The sequence below is a fragment of the Chiloscyllium plagiosum genome, unplaced genomic scaffold, assembly GCF_037043375.1.
Source record: "Chiloscyllium plagiosum isolate Xiang-an unplaced genomic scaffold, Cpla_swu_hap1 HiC_scaffold_43, whole genome shotgun sequence".
In the NCBI taxonomy this organism is placed as follows: domain Eukaryota; kingdom Metazoa; phylum Chordata; class Chondrichthyes; order Orectolobiformes; family Hemiscylliidae; genus Chiloscyllium; species Chiloscyllium plagiosum.
In genome coordinates, this window is record NW_028270181.1 from 10729529 (window position 1) to 10751176 (window position 21648).

General features: G+C 41.6%; 1 protein-coding gene across 3 annotated transcripts in view; it reads right to left on the reverse strand.

Annotated features, from left to right (window-relative positions):
- The window catches only part of camk2g2 (calcium/calmodulin-dependent protein kinase (CaM kinase) II gamma 2), a 353326-nt gene that overhangs the window by 51478 nt on the left and 280200 nt on the right, over nt 1-21648 (reverse strand). For 2 of the 3 annotated variants that reach the window (XM_087982388.1, XM_043679073.2), the window contains exons 13-14: nt 18816-18856; nt 1943-2014 (exon numbers count right to left, since the gene is read on the reverse strand). In XM_087982388.1, coding sequence (XP_087838514.1) covers nt 1943-2014; nt 18816-18856 — 113 coding nt within the window. Of the gene's footprint in view, nt 1-1942; nt 2015-10830; nt 10864-18815; nt 18857-21648 lie in introns of all 3 variants that reach the window. The other variant, XM_043679072.2, reaches the window with a different exon arrangement.

Below are 21648 nucleotides of genomic sequence, written 5' to 3' on the forward strand. Positions count from 1 at the left end.
CATGTGTACATTCTTCAAATTATACAGCAAAGCTGATCTACAGCAGCAAATCTCATTTGGATTGTTCTTGCTTGGAGCAGTTTAAAACATTTTGTTAAATCATCCCATTAAAGTACAAGGCATCAATTACTCTGAGCATTATTACAAAAAAAATGCCTACTATCTTGATGGAGACATTTATTTTAGATGCACTACCACTTCTTAAACTATTGGACATAAGACTTTCATGCCAGTTTGTTGAGTGGTTGTATGTGATAATGGTCTATGTTAATCCCCCCACTATTAACATATTTCCATTGCTTTTCGTGAACATTTTCTAAAATAGTGGTCAGCTTATTTTGATCGGCTGGTCCATGTACTATCATCTGAAATGCTTCAGAGTGGACAGTGTAAGCTTGACAATGTCCCTGATTACCTTTTCAAATATTACCATCAGTTTTGTTGGTGTAATAACCACTTCACATTCCTCTGTCTCACTGCACATCACAAAATAAAGCTTGAACAACTTCAGGTCCTGACCATTGCTCCTATTTCCTCCAGGAGAAGCTGCTGGCAACAGGGGACAGCTAGCTGTGGGCTGGTGCTCAGGGTGGGGACCACCTAACGTTGTAAGACCTGAGGAGTGCCTGGAACCCATAGGGTCTACCTGGATTTCACCCAGAGCTGTGCTCTGAAGGAGCAGGAACATGCAAGTGTGAACACTCCACTGGGCAGGGCAATGGCATTGCCAAGCGACAGGTGAACTACAAGTGTTGTCCATTGAGCAAACGATTAGGCACTCAGTGAAGCAATGGCTACTCTCTCTTTTTTCTCACCTACACGAGGAGCTATTGGCTGCTCTGCTCCACAGCCAGCATCACATCACCATCCTTTGGTCCCTGTTCCTGGCCCATAACCCCGCTACCAGATTTTCAGACCCAGGCTCGCCTGGCCACGCAGATGTCCCACCTCAATTGGAGGTGCATATACAGATAATGATGCTATTATAGACACACAGGACAAAGCGATGTAGACACACTCTGGCTTTGGGAAGGACAGTTGGCCATATTGGTTGGCATCACCGAGCCCATTGGCTCATGTGCAGGTGGCCATTTTAACAACCATCTTTGTGTTTGGGCCAATTCCAATCAACGGCGTTACTGGAGCACTCCAACCCTCTCTGCTTTGTCAGGTTTTTCATGCTTCCCTCCTTTGCTATTGCTCTGCAGCAATCCACATTTGCTCTTTGTTTCTTTGTCTCATTGTCATCTACTTCTGCCTTGCATCACCATCACATCTGTCATTCAATCACCCCTGATCCTATCGCCTTTTGATTCCATTTATGACCCAGTCCCTAGTTCTGTGTTTGTTTAAAAATTGTTAATCCCTTAACATCTCCTATCAACCTGACACATTAATTCTTCTGAAATACAAACAGAAAGTGTAGGTGAAACTCAGCAGATCTGGCAGCAACTGTGGTGAAATAAAGAACACTAACGTTCCAAGTCCAATATGATGCTTCAACTCGACTTGAAACGTTAACTCTGTTTCTTTCTCTCCAGATGCTACCAGACTTGCTGAGTAACTCTGACCCTTTTCTATTCAGATTTCCAGCATCCTCAGGCATATTTTGCTGCCACATTAACTCTCCTCCTCCCTCCACAGATGCTTCCAGACTCACTGAGTGTTTTCTGCTTTCAGATGTCCAGCAAATCCTTCTGAACATGTGATTCATGAACATTGCTGACTGTTGTTTCCACCTCATACCATAAACAGGCACCAAAATAACGTGGAGCTTCTAACCCAACAATAATTAGCGCACACCCCAGAGGAACCTGGCTGACTTCTGGACTGCAATATAGAATTCTGGACTGTCCCCTGAAAAAATAAGCACAAGAAACACATTGTGACCTCACAGAGGTAAAGTTACAATTCGAAGGTAATGAAAGAAGTCAGCAGGTACCATTGCGGTTGGTGAAGATGTGTTTTCCTTTGGGGCGCTGACTATGTTGTTTTTGCTGTTGTTTGTCTGTGGCTGTGCAGAAAACAAAAGGGTGTTTAGCTTTCACAAATGAGTTGGAAACACTGTAACACCAACCAACTTACAGCATGCAGTTACAGCAATGTTAAAGTGCCTTCAGAACCTGATTCAGTTGCACTTTAGACTACCTTCGAGTTTGGGTCAGGGTGAGATGCAGGATAGAAAGTAATCGAAAAGAAGTTGGTTTTTTGGGGGTCAGGCCAGCTACTATATTTACCAGCCATTTACTCTCGATTATTAATACAAACCAAACTAAGCCCAACCGGATCAATGAGATTGCACCTCACTGTGGAGAGTTCCTGTATTCCAAGGAAGGCCATAATTCAAAGCCTGAAAATCTGCCTAAACAAGGAGTTAATTCCCAAATGTGGGAAGCATTGGGAGTCATACAACACAGATCATTCTATCTCTGTGAGGAACACACATTTTATGTAACATTGAGTATGTTCAAGCACCTTTCCTGCAAACCTAATATGCAATTCATCTAAGACTTATACTTATTTTTCTTAACTCATTTTATCATATTCATGCACTGCAGCAATGCCTACATTTAAAACTAAGCATTCAATCACCTGTAAGGTACCTTGGCGTTATGGAGAGTGCTGTGTAAATAGAAGTTCTTTCCTTCTATTGCTGAATGAATACACTGTTTACTTCAGAGGGTTTTAAAAAAAATATAAACTATTTATTCCTAATGGATCAGGGACATGACATTTTACTGATCTTTGGACAAATGGACAGGCTTCAGGGGGAAGGGGTGATGAATGAGTTAAATGTAACTCATTCAGAAACTGAAGACTGAACCCTTTAAGATGTCCTTTGGAAGTTTTATGCTGTGGCACTGGACCGAAGGACATTCAGGAAATATTGCATAGCTGGAGGTACTTTCCAAACAAGATGGTTAGCCATAGACTTCTCAAGTCGACATGAAAGACAACATTGTAGAAGAGTTGTAGAAGAGTTGTAGAATAGTTTTTCCTCTTACCAAGACTGTCATAACAAATTATCTGGTCCTCATCACATTGCTGCTTGTTGGAGGTTGCGGTGCATAATTTGATTGCAATGGCTCCAATATGCTTCAAAGGTGTATAGTTGGATTTGAAATGTTTTGGAATGTTTGCAGGTCACAACAAGCACAATATAATCACAAGCTTTGCTTTTCAATCTATTTCTTATACAATGCCGCAGTCACATGGACAAGGTGACGGCACATATTTGCATCCCACTGGAGAGTTTCTCCATCATAGCAGATGCCAAAACTTTATCACAAGTACCACCCCCGAATGTGGCACTTCATATATTCTCAGCATCTGGGCATGATTTGCACATGCGCAAATCACTGAGGCAGCGGGGCATTTAAATCGTAATCTGCTTCTACTCCTCTGTAATTTTGGCAATCTAGGAGAGTGACAATATAGTAACAGCTGATCTGAACTTTGTGCATTTTGTTTTTACCTAACTAGGCAATTCCTTTAGAGTGTTAAGTTATCTTTCTGGATCTGGTCTTGTGACATCTTTGAGAAAGCAAGGTGCCCTTTGGAATAGTTAAAAGCGTGCATATGCAGAAAGATCACAAACTCATTTACTGTCAAGCTCACTGGAACAATGAATGACCTGTCCAAAGTAATGGTCAAAGCCAACTTTCTAAGCGAACAGTGAAACTATTTAGATTTGTTACCCTTTAAATCTTTGAAAGAAGTCAAGATTTTTGATAGCATATTTCACTGTGTCTGTTGACATAAGCCTGTGAGCTTCTATTCTTGAATCAGGACTGCATGACTGGTTTCACAATCATCTATTGTCACAGTAAGCTGCCTGCCATTTCACATTGATTGACAACTCAATGTGAATACAGGGGTTACCTGATTTATGAACGCTGACTTATAAACACTGGTACTTATGAACACAATCCCATATAGGGCTTTAATTTGACAGACTCGTCATACAAACATTGCCTGTACTTACAAATGAATGCTTTACATTGTCCTGCATTGTGTTTTGGGACAATGTTGTCACTTCAAGAGGTTATTCAGTTCTGTTTTTTTTGAAAAGAGGTTGTAAGGCAGAAATGTCAAACCACCCCGAAGAAATTATAAAATTCGTGAGCCCTTTGGAGATTTTTTTTCAAGTTGGAACAATGTAAGCCACCTGGGAGTGGCCAGCTCTCAAAGACCAGGTTTTCTAGTTTTTTTTAAAACATTTTTAGGTTTTGTTTTGAGCAGAAGCCTTTGGGGTCTCAAAAGTGTTGGAAGTTTCAGTGAATTTCTCCTAGTCGCTATTCTCTCTGAATATTCGTTTGACGCTTTTTCCCTCCTGGATTGGACAATGGCATGTGAGAACCTGAGTCTGATTTTTCCTTTTTGCCAAGGGTTGTGTTATGGGATGTTACTACACTGGAACAGTTAATTAGCAATAGGTGCTGTCTATTATTCAGTTGAATTTTCCAATATTTAAGTTATTCTAAATTCCTCTCTCCTTTGTTTGCACATTAACTATTGTGTTTAAATAAATTGAGTTTTGCTTAATGTCGAGTAGTTGCATCGCATCTGGAACATGCCTTTAGAATGAGAAAAAGATAGGGTCCACGCTACCTTCTCAAAACAGTCAGTTCTGCTATAACATGGTAGTTCCATTCTCAGGCAAACACGTGTTATAAGAAAATCGCGTAATAGCAGCACCATCGAAACTAATGGGGTTGGAAGCACATACCCAATACATGCTTTAAAAGATCACACTTTAGAAACAGTGTCCCCAATTCGTTAATCGCGTTATAGTGAATTTGCATTAACAAAATGCGCATTATAACAGAATGACCTGTATTTTGAGGGGTCTGATTTGGTCCATAACAGTTCTGACTTGTATACAAATTGACTTGAGAATGGATTCCAAAGCAGAACCTGTTCACAATCAGTGGACTGGCTCTTAAGGCTCTACTGAGATGGGACTACAAATGAATTTCAATGATGGTTGATATAGTGGGTTGTGCACTTTAATGAAATGCTTGTTCTTATAAGACATTATGTGGTTAGGAGGAATGTAAATATAATAAATTGGATTTTATAGTTGTGTGTGCTTTTCTGTAATTGAGACTTAAGGGCTTTATTTAAACAATCTTTATTTTATCTTGTCTCTTCACGGGTTTGAAGGCTGTCTATGTGGATACTAGGTGGATAGGCATGCTGTATTGGGTACTGACGATGGGTTGGCATAGCTGAGTGTCAGGATGGTGGTGACGGGTTTTGAGGGGGCAAGGGTTTTATAAAAAAAAAAGTTATTTCAACACAGTGCCTGTGCACAGGGAGAGCCCTTTCATTCATCCTCATCGTATCTGGTATCCCCCACCCACGTCTGTCAGATTGGACATCAAGACAATGATTTTTGTAAGTTGGGTTTGCAGTGCTGGGAATTCTCTCGATTTGAGGATGAGAATTCAGGCCAATGAGTTGAATTGCAGTATCACTGGACACTCACATGTGAGTGCAACATAGATTTGGGTGAAAGTTGATACAGTTTCCAAGAAACCTCACATTTACAGTGGCTTTAGTATGATCCTAGTCCAGTACAACTTTGTAGCTGTAAGGTGCCCAGCTGAACTCTCCAAACCCACTGCAGAGTTATTAAAACTTGCCTTTGGAGCCTTTTAAAATGCATAAACAAAACAGAAGCTCCCATCCTGCACTTAACTGCTGAGGCCCATGAAACTGAGTCATGGCGTGGACAGTAACTGTCCTTGCACTTCCTAAGTAGGAGCAGTTGGCTATTTGCCTCCTGAACCCTATTCCGCTACCCAGAACTGATGCACAATTCAACTCCATTAACAAATACTCGTTCCATAACCATTGTACCCTTGCCAAAAAGATGTCAGAGATTTAAGATTTTCAGTTGATTTTTTTCTTTATTAACTCATGAGATGAGAGCATCGCTGGCTAGGCGAGCATTTATTGTCCATCCCTAATTAGTTAAGAGTCAACCACACTTCTATGGTCTGGAATCAGATGTAGGTCAGACCAGGTAAGGATGGCAGCACCCTTTCCTATGGGTTTTTTCCCCCTTCAACAAAGCATTCATGGCCATTATTAGATTCTTAATTCCAGATTTTTATTCAATTCAAATTCCACCATCTGCCATTGAGGGATTCAAAACCAAGTCCCCACAGCATGACCTGGGTCTCTGGATTAATAGTCTAGTGAAAATACCACTAGTCATCACCTCCCATCTCTGCCAACTCTCACCCTCAATAGCAGATGGTTTCAGATTTCCACTTTCCTTGGTCTGAAATGTTTCCTGCTTGGCAGAATTCTAATTTTGAGATTACACCCCACTTTTCCTGCACCTCTCTCTTCAGCAAAAATAATCTCTCTTGAGATACCCTTTCAACTTCTTTAATGAACTTAAACATCTCAATTAGATCACACCCTCCCCTTTGAACAGAGAGAGGAATAAAAGTCTAGCCTATGTAACCAGTCTTCAAAATTTGATATTTTTGGTCTCAGTAACCCAAAGCCTAGGGAAACTCTACCAATCTCAGTTTTGTGATTACAGCCTCAGACTTCCTTAAAAGTTTAGAATTGGGTTTCTGTGGAATTGGGTGATTGGATTTGTTGAACAATGTAAAAGACCAACCATAATGCATCACTAAACAATTCACTCTGGTTAAACATTTATAGGACTTAATACTGCACATTTGATGAAGGTATACTTGAGCGTAGCTCTGATTGGAAAAGAAGCCTATACTCCTATCATAAGAAAAACTCCTTGCAATCTACAAATTGCATCAGGTTTCTCTAATCAGACCATTTATCTACATGCCCACGTGTAGTCACTGACAGATTGGTGGAAAGATACGAGTCAAAAAGTGTGGTGATGGAAAAGCACAGCTGGTCAGGCAGCATCCGAGGGGCAGGAGAGTCGACGTTTCGAGCATAAGCTCTTCATCACATTCCTGATGAGGAGCTTAAGCTCAAAACAGTGACTCTCCTGCTCCTCGGATGCTGCCTGACCAGTTGTGCTTTTCCAGCACAACACCTTTTGACTCTGATCTCTAGCATCTGCAGTCCTCACTTTCTCCCAGAAAGATATAAGAACAAGACAACAGCATCATTTCAGAGGGATAAATTCTATCAACAATGACGGATTAAGAAGAAATCTCAGCCATGCAGTGAAGGTTTTCATGTGCTGCTCAATTAGTTTGAACCAATAGAGCAGCACCTTTTCTTTCAGGTGACAGGAGAGAAGGGAATGAGACCTACTTCAATGTTTGAGCCATTTTCTTTCTTTGAGTATTCTTTAATGGTACTCCTCTTAAGCCAAAGCTATATTCCACTTTGCCATTGGTGAACCACATATTGAATGGACTATTGGTTAATTACTTGGCAGTGGATCTGATTTACTTGTCATTGTCGGGTTAACACAGAGTTATGGCACACTGATGACTGTGAACGCACTACAACCAATCACAGGGGTATTGTTCACCCACTTGGCAATGGAGCGCCGACTTCACAGAAGTCTACCTGCTGACTACAATCTAGGTACCTGCCGAGGAGCTACACCCAGAGGCAAGGGACATCTTCAAATGATGCTACAAAATGCACATCCAAGGTGTGTTTTGTCAGTTTTGTCCTGATCTTGATAATGCCCACGTCTTTAAACTTAAAGAAGCAAGTTCACAGAACGGTACCTGCAACCACCATCACCGATGTTGTTAACCGGACAAAAGTCTTTTGCTTTAGGGTGCAGACTCCTTGACAATTGTTTACATTTTTGCATGGTTTACGTTCTTAATATTTTAGCTAATCCCCCGTACCACCCTCAGGATGCACTGACTACCAGCATGCTTTCGAAACAAGTTCAATCTTTGTCATATAAACATAGCAAAAAATTATTCGATACGCCCAAAACAAGATTGGCAAAGTAAAGGATAACAGCATTCATCATCAACTGTAGCTACATTAACTTGAGCTACTAAAGGCAACTTTAGTAATTTTATCGGGTCAATCGGTGGCTCAGAGGTTAGCACTGCTGCCTCACAGCACCAGGGACCTTGGTTCAATTTCTGCCTCAGGCAACTGTCTGTGTGGAGTTTACACATTCTCCCTATGTCCGTGTGGGTTTCCTCTGGGTGGTCCGATTTCCTCCCATAGTCCAAAGATGTGCAGGTTAGGTGAATTGGGCATGCTAAATTGCCCGTAGTGTTAGGTGCATTAGTCAGGGGTAAATGTAGGGGAATGGGTCTGGGTGGATTACTCTTCGTAGGGTCAGTGTGGACTCGTTGGACCGAAGGGCCTGTTTCCACACTGTAGGGAATCTAATCTAATCTATTTAAAGGCATCTTTGATCCATACATGGGATTTGTGTGTACTCAGTATTTGCCCATTTAGTATGGTTAGACAGAATTCCTCAATAGAAAATATTTCTCCAGTCAACATTTGTTTAGGAATTCTGCACAATAGTGCTGGGGTCATTAGCATCTCAAAAGGTACCTATTTTTATTTTCAAAGTGTTGAAGCAGTTAAGGGCTTCTCAATGTTCTCGTGGTTCCTGTATTCTGCTTGTACCAAGTGGCTTAACCCTTGCTTCATGGAATCATCCTTGGCCTCTCTTTTGAACACCGTAGCAGTGTCATTCTAACATTGATTCTACTTCACCAACACCTTCCACCCCGACCTCAAATTCACCTGGACAGTCTCAGATTCCTCCCTCCCCTTCCTCGACCTTTCTATTTCTATCTCATGCGACAGAATCAACACGGACATCTACTACAAACCGACCGACTCCCACAGCTACCTGGACTACACCTCCTCCCATCCTGCCCCCTGTAAAAACGCCATCCCATTCTCCCAATTCCTTTGACTCCGCCGCATCTGCTCCCAGGAGGACCAGTTCCAAAAACGCACAACCCAGATGGCCTCCTTCTTCAAGGACCGCAATTTCCCCCCCGACGTGGTCGACGATGCCCTCCACCGCATCTCTTCCACTTCCCGCTCCTCCGCCCTTGAAACCCGCCCCTCCAACCGCCACCAGGACAGAACCCCACTGGTCCTCACCTACCACCCCACCAATCTCCATGTACAGCGCATCATCCGCCGTCATTTCCGCTACCTCCAAACGGACCCCACCACCAAGGATATATTTCCCTCCCCTCCCCTATCAGCATTCCGTAAAGACCACTCCCTCCGTGACTCCCTCGTCAGATCCACACCCCCCACCAACCCAACCTCCACTCCCGGCACCTTCCCCTGCAACCGCAGGAGGTGCAAGACTTGCGCCCACACCTCCCCCCTCACCTCCCTCCAAGGCAACTTCCATATCCGCCACAGATTCACCTACACCTCCACACATATCATCTATTGCATCCTCTGCACCCGATGTGGCCTCCTCTATATTGGGGAGACAGGCCGGCTACTTGCGGAGCATTTCAGAGAACACCTCTGGGACACCCGGACCAACCAACCCAACCACCCTGTAGCTCAACATTTCAATTCTCCCTCCCACTCCACCAAGGATATGCAGGTCTTTGGACTCCTCCATCGTCAGACCACAACAAAACGACGGTTGGAGGAAGAACGCCTCATCTTCCGGCTAGGAACGCTCCAGCCACAAGGGATGAACTCGGATTTCACCAGATTCCTCATTTCCCCTCCCCCCACCCTGTCTCAGTCAAATCCATCAAATTCAGCACCGCCTTCCTAACCTGCAATCTTCTTCCCGACCTCTCCGCCCCCACCTCAGTCTGACCTATCACCCTCACCTTGACCTCTTTCCACCTATCACATTTCCGACGCCCCTCCCCCAAGTCCCTCCTCCCTACCTTTTATCTTAGCCTGGACAAACTTTCCTCATTCCTGAAGAAGGGCTTATGCCCGAAACGTCGATTCTCCTGTTCCCTGGATGCTGCCTGACCTGCTGCGCTTTTCCAGCAACACATTTCCAGCTAACATTGATTCTAGCTAACCTGTGCAGTTTCGTATTTATCCACTTAGTGATGCTAGGGGTCCATGTCATGTGCAAACCTTCCCGCTGTGAGGGAGGGAACTTTCTTCCTGTTGCTTTGGCCCGAATTCAAATCCCTGCTCACAGCGGCACACCACCCTCACTTACAGCTGATATTGTTAGAGGACTTAATTGAGGCAAATGTAACTTGACATGGGGTATCTAGATTCTTCAGAAATTAAGTGTGAAATGAGCTTACTTTTTCTGCACTGTGCCTGTATTCTTGGTTCAATTAATTCCACGATTTCAATGGCAAATTCCACTGCCTTTTTTTTTGCCGGGTTATCACACATTCCTCCAATAATATTTCCTGGCGAATTTGGCTTTACCCTTGTCAAACCGAAATGTGCCAGGGAGGCAGTGTCAGGCACTACCTTCCTTCTATTAAGTTACAGTAACCCTTTGGGGGCAAATTGGTGCCAAGTGTAACCACTTGATAGTTGTTCTCAGAAAAACCTAAAGATTGGTACTTTAATGCAAGTAATACTGTTCATAGACTTTAAAAGGCCAAAGGTGTTTACGTGCAGAACTCTGGTGCACCCATGGCAGATGAAGAGAAACAGAAAGATATCTTAAAGAAAGGGAAAAAAAAAGAAGAATCAGTTTGATCTCAAAACTGGCGCTTTTAAGCCCCGAGAAATAGCAATGGCACATAAGTGAACACAAGACAATGAACAACAAGTACAACAATAAACAATAAAAGGGCACAAGCTCTCTTTAATCAGCTCTGGGAACATGGCTGCATGGGATGGTGCACATATTTGATGAACACGAGATGCAGAAGATGAGGTGATAATGTGCAAGTTGCAAAAGGTCCTCACCATTAAATGAATACTGGAACCGGACTTCCTTTTCTGAATAGTTCAATAAGAGAAAGGGAAGAGAACAAGAGATTTCCACTGGTTAGATCGGAAAAGCACAAAGATTTAGTTTTGGAGGGACAGATGGATCACAACAAAACCAAAGGTCAGATCTAATCTACTGTCAAAGCAAATTGTGTGTTTCTGAGGTACCTGAGCTTGTATTTATTTAACTGGCGGATATGTGCACTATTAGTGAACTGAATAGAGAACCACTTTAACACAATGCGTTGCATGGAAAGACCAGCAGATCAGGTCAAGTGTGTTTAAAATTTCCCCCATTCCACCCATTTGTTGAGTTAAATGGATGCTAAAATCAGAGAAGATATAAAACCAATATTGCTCCCAATCAGATGTTCATTGGTACAGAATGTGAATCTAGCCAAAATTAGCTTTGCACTCAGCAGGACAAATGCAAGAATGTCAAACTTCAAATGATTTCAACAGTTTATATCCCTAAGGAATGGGGGCCAACTGATTGGCAAGGCAACTCTAATTGGCTGAAGCCATGGAAAAAAAAAGCAATAGGGTTACCCAGCTCCCAGTCCCTTCAATTTCCCACTTGGTAGGAAAGGTTAAAACTGCCCCAGATCCCAATTTCATCACATAAAGCAAAATGCCCTGACTTCCTCTATCGTTGCACAAGTTCCATTTTGGTTTAATTCACCAGAAGTGATGTGGTGGGGACCTGTTTGAAGAATTTGAAGGGAACTAAGCAGGTATTTGGACACGACGCTTAACTCAAAGAGATATTTTGGATAACAGGGGTTGACAGTGTAAGATTAGGTGTTTTTTTTAGTTAAGTCAGCCAGAAATGAATTATGGACAGATAACAATGCAGAAAGGTTTGGGAGAATGTGAAATACATTGCTTTCATAGTGATCCATTTAAAAACAAGGAGAAAGCAGAGCAGTCAAGAGGAAATGGGAAAGAGCAAAGGAACTGGAGGAAATCAGTATTGTTATGGACTGAACCTTGATTTAAGGATGAATTGGCATTATGAACAACAGCAGACAGCCTGGAAGCTTACACAGTTCCAATTATCCCACTGTTCACTTTCCTGGAAAATCTTACCATTTTATACTTGCCATTTACAATCAGTTAGCAACTCTAACCCTCAAAGCGATTGTTACTGATGAGTAACTCCATCACTATAATCACCTTTTATCTCCATTAAATTGGCTGTATTAACCAAATCTTAGGTGTGCATCTACTAGCACAAATGCGAATAATGGAAATTATTTCCTGGCATTTAAACAGCAGATTATTAAAATAAAACTTATGTTATAAACCGTAATTCAAATTTAAAAAAAAAAATCACTTCAGGTACCTGTGAAACTAGCACTTTGGAATCACAGAACCCCTACAGTGTGAAAGCAGGCCATTTGGCCCATCGAGCCATCATCAACCCTCTGAAGAGCATCCCACCCAGACTCATCCCCCTACCCTGACCCTGTATTGCCCATGGCTAATCCAACCAGCCTGAACATCCATAGACACAATGGGCAATTTCATATAGCCAATCCACCTCGTCTGCACATCTTTGGACTGGGGGAGGAAACCAGAGCAACCAAGGAAACCTGCACAGACATGTGGAGAACATGCAAACTCCACACTGATATTCACCAAAGGCTGGAATTGAACCAGGGTCCCTGGTGCTGTGAGCTAGCAGTGCTAACCACTGAGCCACCGTGCCGCAATTAGTTACTACACAACCAATATTGAAACTTCTACTTATACACTTGATGAAAATTAACAATAAATTGAGAGATGTCAGGCAAGTCTTATTCAATAGTTAACATTAGGTAGGATTTCTACAATGGGCTAATTACATGACACATGATTGAAAGCTTTGGCTTATACACTCTGAGAATGGAGATTCTATTAACCAGGAAGCAAGACAGCTATCACTCTCTTGACTGTTTTCAAAGGAGGTGTGCACTGGGTGAACAAGTTACATGATTTCTTCAGTTCCATGGTGTTTCAATTTGATGGTCATGGATGAGTCATTCTTAACAATACCAGATGCTCCGAAAGCTTGTATTTTCAAATAAATCTGTTGGACTATAACCTGGTGTGTGGTTTTCAACTTTATCCACCCCAATCCAACACGGGCACCTCCACATCAAGGCAAGTTCCAAGTCTAGAAGTGCCTAATTGGAAAGAGGCTACTGGATATGTACTCCCTATCTGGTATGTTCAACTCTTAACTGGTTGAATAAACAGGAAATCAATGACATTGGTGCAAACTTTACATTAAGAACATTCAGTGTTCACTTCTGAAAAACTGTACTGAGGAATGTCTCGAATCATCAAAATCATGAGATTTACCTTGCACATAAATCATCGGACATCAATGAAAAGTAGGAGCTTTAGCAATGTTGAAATTCATCAATTAATTTAAATCGATGCCGAGATGGAGTGCAGAAAATAGTGTCTGCTGTGTCTCTGCATTCAGTTACTTAAGTAATCTTCACTTTGAAGATTATGGATAGTCACCTCCTGATGCTGGGGAAAAGGCTGCAACCTGTGCTTTAGAGAGTAGCTCTCCCACCTGGGTTACAAAACCTGTGGGTTCAAGTTGCACACAAAGACCTGGGTATAAAATCTAGGCTGCCCCGCCAGCGCAGGGGAGGCATTGTTGCATTTGTAACCTTTCAAGTGAGAAGGCCACATCCTCTGAGGATGGTCATCCAAGGTTCTATTTCAAAAAAAGACCACAAAACTTGTCCCCAGTGACCGAGCCAATATTTCTCCATTACGCTATACCACAAGGACAAATAATCTGGCGAATGTGTCATGTAAAACCTTGTGTACAAGTGAGTTCCCTACGTTATGGTGGTACCCTTCACAAGTTGCTCAATGGCCACGAAGCAGTGGGCTGTTCTTGGGAGACGAAAGGTGCCATACAAATGTGAGATTTTTCTTTCAACTGATGGATGCTGTGTAAACAAAGGCATACTGATGGAAGCGGCAAAGGGGAGGGCCATGGCAGCAATCTATTAACAGTTGATACTAAATTGGAGGTTTGGTCATTTAACTTCTGAACACTGTAGTTAACAATCAGTACTGCCTGCAAAATCGTGTATTTCTCCTCGTCCTTTCTGTCTCCCAGTCCTTCTGCCAATTGCGGTCTCGGCCCACATACTATGAATAAGGGTGAAACTATAAGCAAACAGTCCTGCCTTCATAAACTGAGGTCAATGCATTCAGGGAGCTAATTTTTCAGGAGACATGAGGTCTGCAGATGCTGGAGATTAGAGTGGAGTGTGTGTTGCTGGAAAGGCACAGCAGGTCAGGCAGCATCCGAGGAGCAGAAAAATCTATGTTTCAGGCCGGAGCCCTTCATCAACTAATTTTTCACTCAAATCCCCATATGTTGGAGAGTCTTTTTTGACTTTATCCAAATTCTGCTTTGGGTGTATTCTCAGAAACAGCTGCTTGGAGCTTGGAGTACAAGGTAGTGCAAGAAGAGCCTTGGGTTTTGTGTTGTACCTCTCACTAGTGGCCTGATGCTCAAAGTGAGTCATAAAATACATGAATATTTCCAATGATCCGGAACGCAGGAAAAGCAGGCTAAAAAGAATGCTCAATCTCAGCATTAGTTTGTTCTGTAGATTCCCACCTTAAATTATCAACAGTGCTCCCAATCGTCTCACCTCATATAATAACCTTCCTGTTCCACCTGCTTTCCAAGGGCATTTGTAGCAGTGAGACTAAAATGGAATAAATGCAGCTTGTCAGCATTAAAAATTGTGAGTAATCGGAGGGCGGAAATGACCATCCATCTCTGTGGCTTGTGATTGAGGATGACAGATGGGCTGGATTGTGAGGTGAAGGTAAAGTCATCATAATCCCAGAGGAACATACAGCTGCTTTATTCATCACAGATAGATGACTGGTGGTGGTTTAACCTGAGGGCCCCATGCCTCCGGCAAGGGGAGGGGTTGAGAAGGCGAGTCCTTCATGGTAACCTCAGCCAACATGGGGATTGAACCCACACACTCTTGGCATCATTCCATTTTGCAAACCAGCCATCCAACCAATGGAGCTAACTAACCCCAGATTTTGGTAAAGTCTGTACTGCTATAATGAAGTTCCCTGTAATTCTTATTCTTGTAGTGGTTGTGATGTTAAACCAGAAATATAACCAATTGTGAAACTGAATTTGATACTCTGATATTTTGTGGCTTGGTACAAAGGAAAATTCTGATGACTTTGAAAGTTATCAACCCATTATAAAAATTCCAAATAGTTCAACAGTGTACTTCAGGGAAAGAAGAAAAAATCTGTCCAAATGTAGCTTAAGCCACATACTGAGTGGCTGATCTCTGAATTAACTTCGCAAGTTGTCAGGAACAATAACAATTACTCGCATTTACAGAGCAGCTTGAATGTAGCAAAAATGGGTATGACTGGACATAATTTGACACAGAACCACAGGACAAAAGTTTAGATCATGGAGAAAGAGAGAGGTTTACAAAGGCAATTTCAGAGTTTGGGGCAAGAGACAGTTGAAGACAGAGTTGCCACTGGTGCAGCAATGAAAATTAGGAACCCAGAGAGAGGACAGATCAAAGGGGTATAAAATGATCTCAGCACACTGACATATGAGAGGCTGTTACAGAGATATGAAGGGCAAGGTGACTTTGAACTTAAGGATTGAAGATATGGAGAATACAGTTTTGCCAGCATCCTGAAGTCAAATAGTGGAGAGTAAATTCAGGGAGGTGATTGCTGGCTGTGGGCAATAAAGACACAGAAACCTGCTTCTCAGAATGTCTTTCTCCGCATCTGACAAAATCCTTTGTGGTGAAAAGAAAACTAAAGAGAGATTCTACTCATTTGAATATCTGTAAAATAAGCTCTTGTAGATGCATCGATTTGCGAGGATCCACAATATAAAAGCAATGGAGAATACTTCAGAAATAAAACAACGTAGCAAACAATGGGAATGTAGAGCATTCACTGCACTGGGAACAGGTAATGAAAAGCAAGTAAATGATCATCACTTCCCCGGGAAACACAGAATTTACTTGGCATGCTATTAATGTGGATTGACACACAATACAAACTCTTTACATTAAACTAACTGGCATTCTACTTTCATGAGTTTAAGTGGCATGTTATATTTAATTTGGAAGCTTTGAAATAATTGCAACGATAATAGCATACTTAACATTCAGTGTTGATACCTAAGGCCTTGCAATGACTCTTTGGGATACTACTTATTTCACTTAAAATTGATTAATTCCTCTTGTGAAAACAGGCCAAAAAGAACAACCTTAAAATTACTGACTTGCTAGAATGCCAGGGTGTAATTTTAAAACGTCACACTTATTCTGCTGAATTTTTAACAAAAACACTTGATGCATTTCTGAAATTATTTGTAAAAAAATTCCTTGATATCACAAAAGAAAAGTCAAAAGAACTGTAAATCAGAAACAAAAACAGAAATTGCTGGAAAAGCTCAGCAGGTCCGGCAGCAGCTGTGGAGAGAAAGCAAAGTTTGCAAATTCGGGTCCAGTGACCCTTCCTCAAAACACTCCTGACAGCTGCCAGACCTGCTGAGTTTATCCAGCAATTTCTGTTTTTGTGTCAAAATGTGGCCATGACTGGCAAAGCAGGCTGGAAGAAGTTGAATAGCTTATTCTTGCTCCAATTTCTCATGTTGAATGTCAGAAAAAGTACAAATTAAGGGATTTCCCAGAATAACAGGACTAAAGGATTGAAAATAATAGTTCCTTGTGTGTACAGTGCTCACGAGTCAAAATATTTCAATTTTCAAATTTTTAAGTCAGTTTGTGCCAATCCCTGAGTTTGAGGGAGAATGATTGTGCCTGTGAGGTGTGTGTTGCTTTCCCAACAACCGAGCTCATCTCCTTTTGATCCGAAGCCTTGGATACTACAGGTTGTGGGGACAGTCACAGGACTTAATGCCAATCACTTATAGCCACTTAGTCAAACTTCTGATACCTTGATCAGGAAACTGCTTTGGATAGAACCTGTACCAAACAAAAAAAGCAACATACCCTGTATTATATACAAAATACCCTGCAAGGACTGCAACAAACAATATATTGGACAGACAGGCAGGAACAAGACACATGAGCATCAACTAGCCACCAAAAGATATGACCAACTATCATTATTATCCATACACACAGACGATGAGGGACACCAGTTCGACTGGGACAATACATCCATCCTGGGACAGGCTAAACAAAGACACGCACGGGAATTCCTTGAGGCCTGCCATTCAAACCGGAACTCTATTAACAAACATATCGATTTGGATCCGATTTACCAACCTCTCAGTAAAAGAATCGGAAATGATATCATTCACCACAACAGACCAAGAGACATAAATAGCAAGCAGGACAGAACACCAGCACTTCACCAGAGGCTCACTGATGATGTTACCTAGCAGGGTGATGAAACATCTGAAAACAAATCTTCCAGCTCAGTGAGCAAACTTATAACCTGATTCACAACCTGAGCTACAAATCAGGGTAAGCCGCAGATTTTACCCTGTTCATGACATTTGAGTAATGGTGGCACCTGCATTTCCACGCCTCTTTGGGTTTCCACTGTTTTGAACTTTGCACCATTTGAACAGAACATTCCATCCACAAGGTGGATGACAGTACATCTGCCAATATACCACAGGAGTGTGATATAATTAAACTTTTCCAAACCTGCCATTCTGAGAGACCTCCAAATGAGAACATCATCCCATTACTGACTGAGGTCTTGTCTGACTATATGTTGGCTTTTAAAAGTTCCCTTCTTAATGAGACTAATTGGCAGATGTTTTTCAGTCTGCGTTATATAATCCATTGTGTGTTCTTTTTTAACACGCTATTATTAGAGTCTTAATTATACTTGACGAGAAAGATCCACAATTATCCAAACCGTCATTTTGCACTCAAACAGTATTCCGTCATCATCTTACTAACTAATAACCAATTCTGAAAGCAGTGAGCATAATTACAAAGTGATTGTGTAATAAAGGTCAATCAATTGGTGGTTTGGGGAGAGTTTGGGTGGGTTGTCTTTGTAATCAAAAGAGCTTTTAAGCCCCCCATTGCAGAAAGAAACAATGCTACTTTGAAAAGGTCTCACTGAAGAGGTGATGTGAAGATGGCCATGTTGGACTGGGGTGGACAAAGTCAGAAGTCACATGATACCAGGTTATAGTTCAACAGGCCTATTTGAAATCTATTTCAAATAAACGTATTGGACTAATCCTGGTGCCATGTGACTTCTCACTGAAGTTGCCAGTCCTGTGGATCAGCCTTCAAAAGTGCATGGTATTTTTAATAAGCACACGGATGATGATGGGATAGTGTAGGGGGATGGGCCTAGATTAGTTCACACGTCGGCACAACATCGAGGGCCGAAGAGCCTGTTCTGCGCTGTATTGTTCTATGTTCTATAAGTCTGCATCCTCTAAGTTACAGTTTTGCCCACTCCAAACTCACACAGTCGCCGCATCTCCAAGTGTAATTCCCATCTGCAGCCAAGTGTAATGTAGAGGTTGTCGATGAATTGGGAATGGAAGGAAGAACTACAAGAGATGTACTCCTCTGGTCAGGCTCACTTTGAAAAATAAAGCTAAAGGAAATTGGCTGGTAAAGACAGGGCTGTTCTGAAAGCATGAAATAAGCAACTCTTACAGCAACTCCACAGTACAGCTAAATCAAGTTGAGGCAATAAGCAAGCCAATTTCAATACATAACCATTTATCACTAGGGGAACAATTTCAGAGATGCCACAAAGAATGAAAACACTCTTCCACATTAAATGAGATCTGGTCTCTTGCTTTCAGGTTCTTATTCCATTCTGAGTGTTTTCTGTGTATTGTTCACTTACAACAGCAGGTTTTAAACAGAATGAAAATAGCCCCTTAGGAAATGAGACACACACAAAAACCTTAAACCTACCTTGACACCATCTGTTTTCTTATTCAGTAAATTCTTTGCTGCTGTAAGATCAAGTGAAACAAAACATTGTAAGCATTTATCGTATTACTGCTTTGCTTCTGTGAAGATTAATTTATTTCTGACAAATTGGACTATCATTCCGTTTGGTACAAGAGGCATTTTGGAAGAAGTTAATAGCTTTCTAAAGATTGAAAACAAGGATATTGCCAGTGGCAGAACAAACCACTGAAGGGCAAGTTCAAGCATATTTAGTTAAGTAATGGAAGTTACTGTCTCAATCTTACCTTTCATGAATTACACAGTGAGAAAAAAGGAAGAGATATAGAGGAGAAAGAATGATGTTTGAATTGCAATATTTAGTATATAGATCTTTGTTTCTCAAAGCACGTTCATTCCAAATGCAGTAGGAGTCTGGTGTTAACTCTTGGGAATGGCAATGAGGCAGGTCCATAGGAACCACTAACACAGGTACATTTATTGCCCTTATCACAAACTGACCTGCCCTGGTCTCTTGAACAGACTGTTTTGTCCAATGGGAAAATATGTGATTGGATACAATTTGGGGCAATGGGCGAAAGGCAAGTACCAATGAGAGAAGGTCTTACACCAAGGGATTAAATTTGAAATCAGACTGGTAAATTGCCATTGACGAATGGGAAATTAAATGGACACAGAAAGAGGAACAGAGCTCGGTGCACCTTTACTGGAGGTGAGATTGTGGAGGAGGAGATATGGGTGTACCACTTTAAAAATGCTTCCTAAGGGCCTGCCATAAGGACCAAGACTTCAAGAGGGAATTGACATGCTCTTTTTTCTATTCTCTGTCTGGCATTACATTCCACATTCCAAATGTAGTGGCCCTATGAGTGAAATGTCTCTACATGGGTATGAATTGCAGCCACTGTCCCGATACAGGTCACACGCTTCACCACTGTCAGGAAATAACCCCATTAGCAAAGGGCTCCAACATGATGAAACGTGTTAGGCAGGCAACCAATCCTCATGCACACACAGAGGTAACGGGAAGCATTAATCACATGAGATGGGATCAGCGCACGCTCAGCTCAGTCAATGTGGCAGATGAGAAGATTGGAAATGATGAACTTCACGCTTCCTCCAATAATTGTAAAGCGTATTCTCGAACACAATCTCGTTCACCAGTAGCTTCTCAATGACCAGTGTGTTGACCTTCCCCCAACACCCTCCCATTTATTAATAAGTGGACTAAAATGTGAATTCCTACTGTCCTTCTGTGAAGAAAGTCAACACATGTGAAATGGGAAAACCCAGTTTAACAACTACATGGTATATTTACCTTTCAAAATATTTCTCCCATTAGTATCTTTGGGCTATTGATAATTGTCATTCTTCAGCAATAGCATGGAAGGGGCGGAGGAAAGAGAATGCTTTACACCTACTTAGACATTAAGGAGTAAAAGCACAATAGAAAGACTGGAACTGCGGGATGGATGGAACCAGAAATAGTCAAGGTCACTGCAACCAGATCTTAAACCAAATTAATTGCAATTAGATGAGGGCTATGGTTTTAAATTTACTTGGCCTTTCAGCTATCATCATTGGCTGGCTATTCTGGATTTTAAGACAAAAATTAGAAGCTGCAACATTATAACATAGTCACTTATCATTCTATAATCACAGTCAGATTTTTGGCAGAGGACCCAAATAGTTATTTTCTGGAAGTTAGACTTGTCCTTTTTCCATTCAGTGTGTACCTGCTCCCTCCTTATAAATCTGTGCACAGATGTCTCTTTGACCCAGTCTCTCCTGCTTGGTTCCCCTGGGATAGACCCTCACCAGCAAAGGACCTTCAGAACCTTAACCAATTGAATACGATAATTAAATGACTGATATGTTTCAGGTTTTTTTTTAGGACTGAGAGGCAGAGGCACTCTTCTGAAAAGATGAAAAAAATTTCAAAACATGCGAAGCAGTCTTTAATGGATCCTGCGATTTGAAGCCTGCTTTGTATTCTGAGCATAATGGACTAAAACCAGTCTTCAAATGACTGGAATGTGTTACTGAGTGAAGAAACATCTTCAAACTCAATTATGTTATACATTTTATATAACGTTGATATTTTGACATTCAGAGTAGCTCTTGAACAGTGGAAATGCTTTAGGCCACTCGGATTTCTGTGCCATACTTGTGTTTACATATCTTTGGGCCAAGTTTTATCTTATTTCTCTTCTCTTCCCCTATTATTTTTCGGTCAACTTTTCACCTCAGCTCATTTAATGTTGGAAGTGATTTGTCTTCAATAGCCACTTGTTCCATGTACCATTCTGTGAATGGATTCCTGTAACCTCCTGCCTTTTAAGTATAAATTCTGCAATTTCTGCCATTAATGACCAGTTTACGCTAAAGGAGTTTTTACAATGGGATGAACAAATCTTTCAATAGAAAGATGAAACCTAGAAATTTGCAAGGGTGCGTTGCTTCTCCACATCTAAACATTTGAAATATTAATTTCAGTTACTTTGTCAGAACACATGATAAAGATTCCAATGAAAATAACGCAGATGCAGTTGCAGGCATGCATAAACTCGTCGCAAATTGTCTGGGCCAATCTAATTATTGTCCCTATTGTGTTTAACTTCAGGCTCTCCGCATTAAACACTCTTTAAATTGTCAAAAGAAAAATATCAGGGCTGAAATGTATTCATCATGAAAAGGTAACCCATTGCACCACTGCAGTGCTCCGATAGGCTTGTCCAACATTAGCACACAATCGCTTAATACAAACAGGAAAATACTGCAGAAGCTGGAAGCTGGAAGGCCAGGGAGCATCGGCTCAAGATCTTGGGTTCGGGAA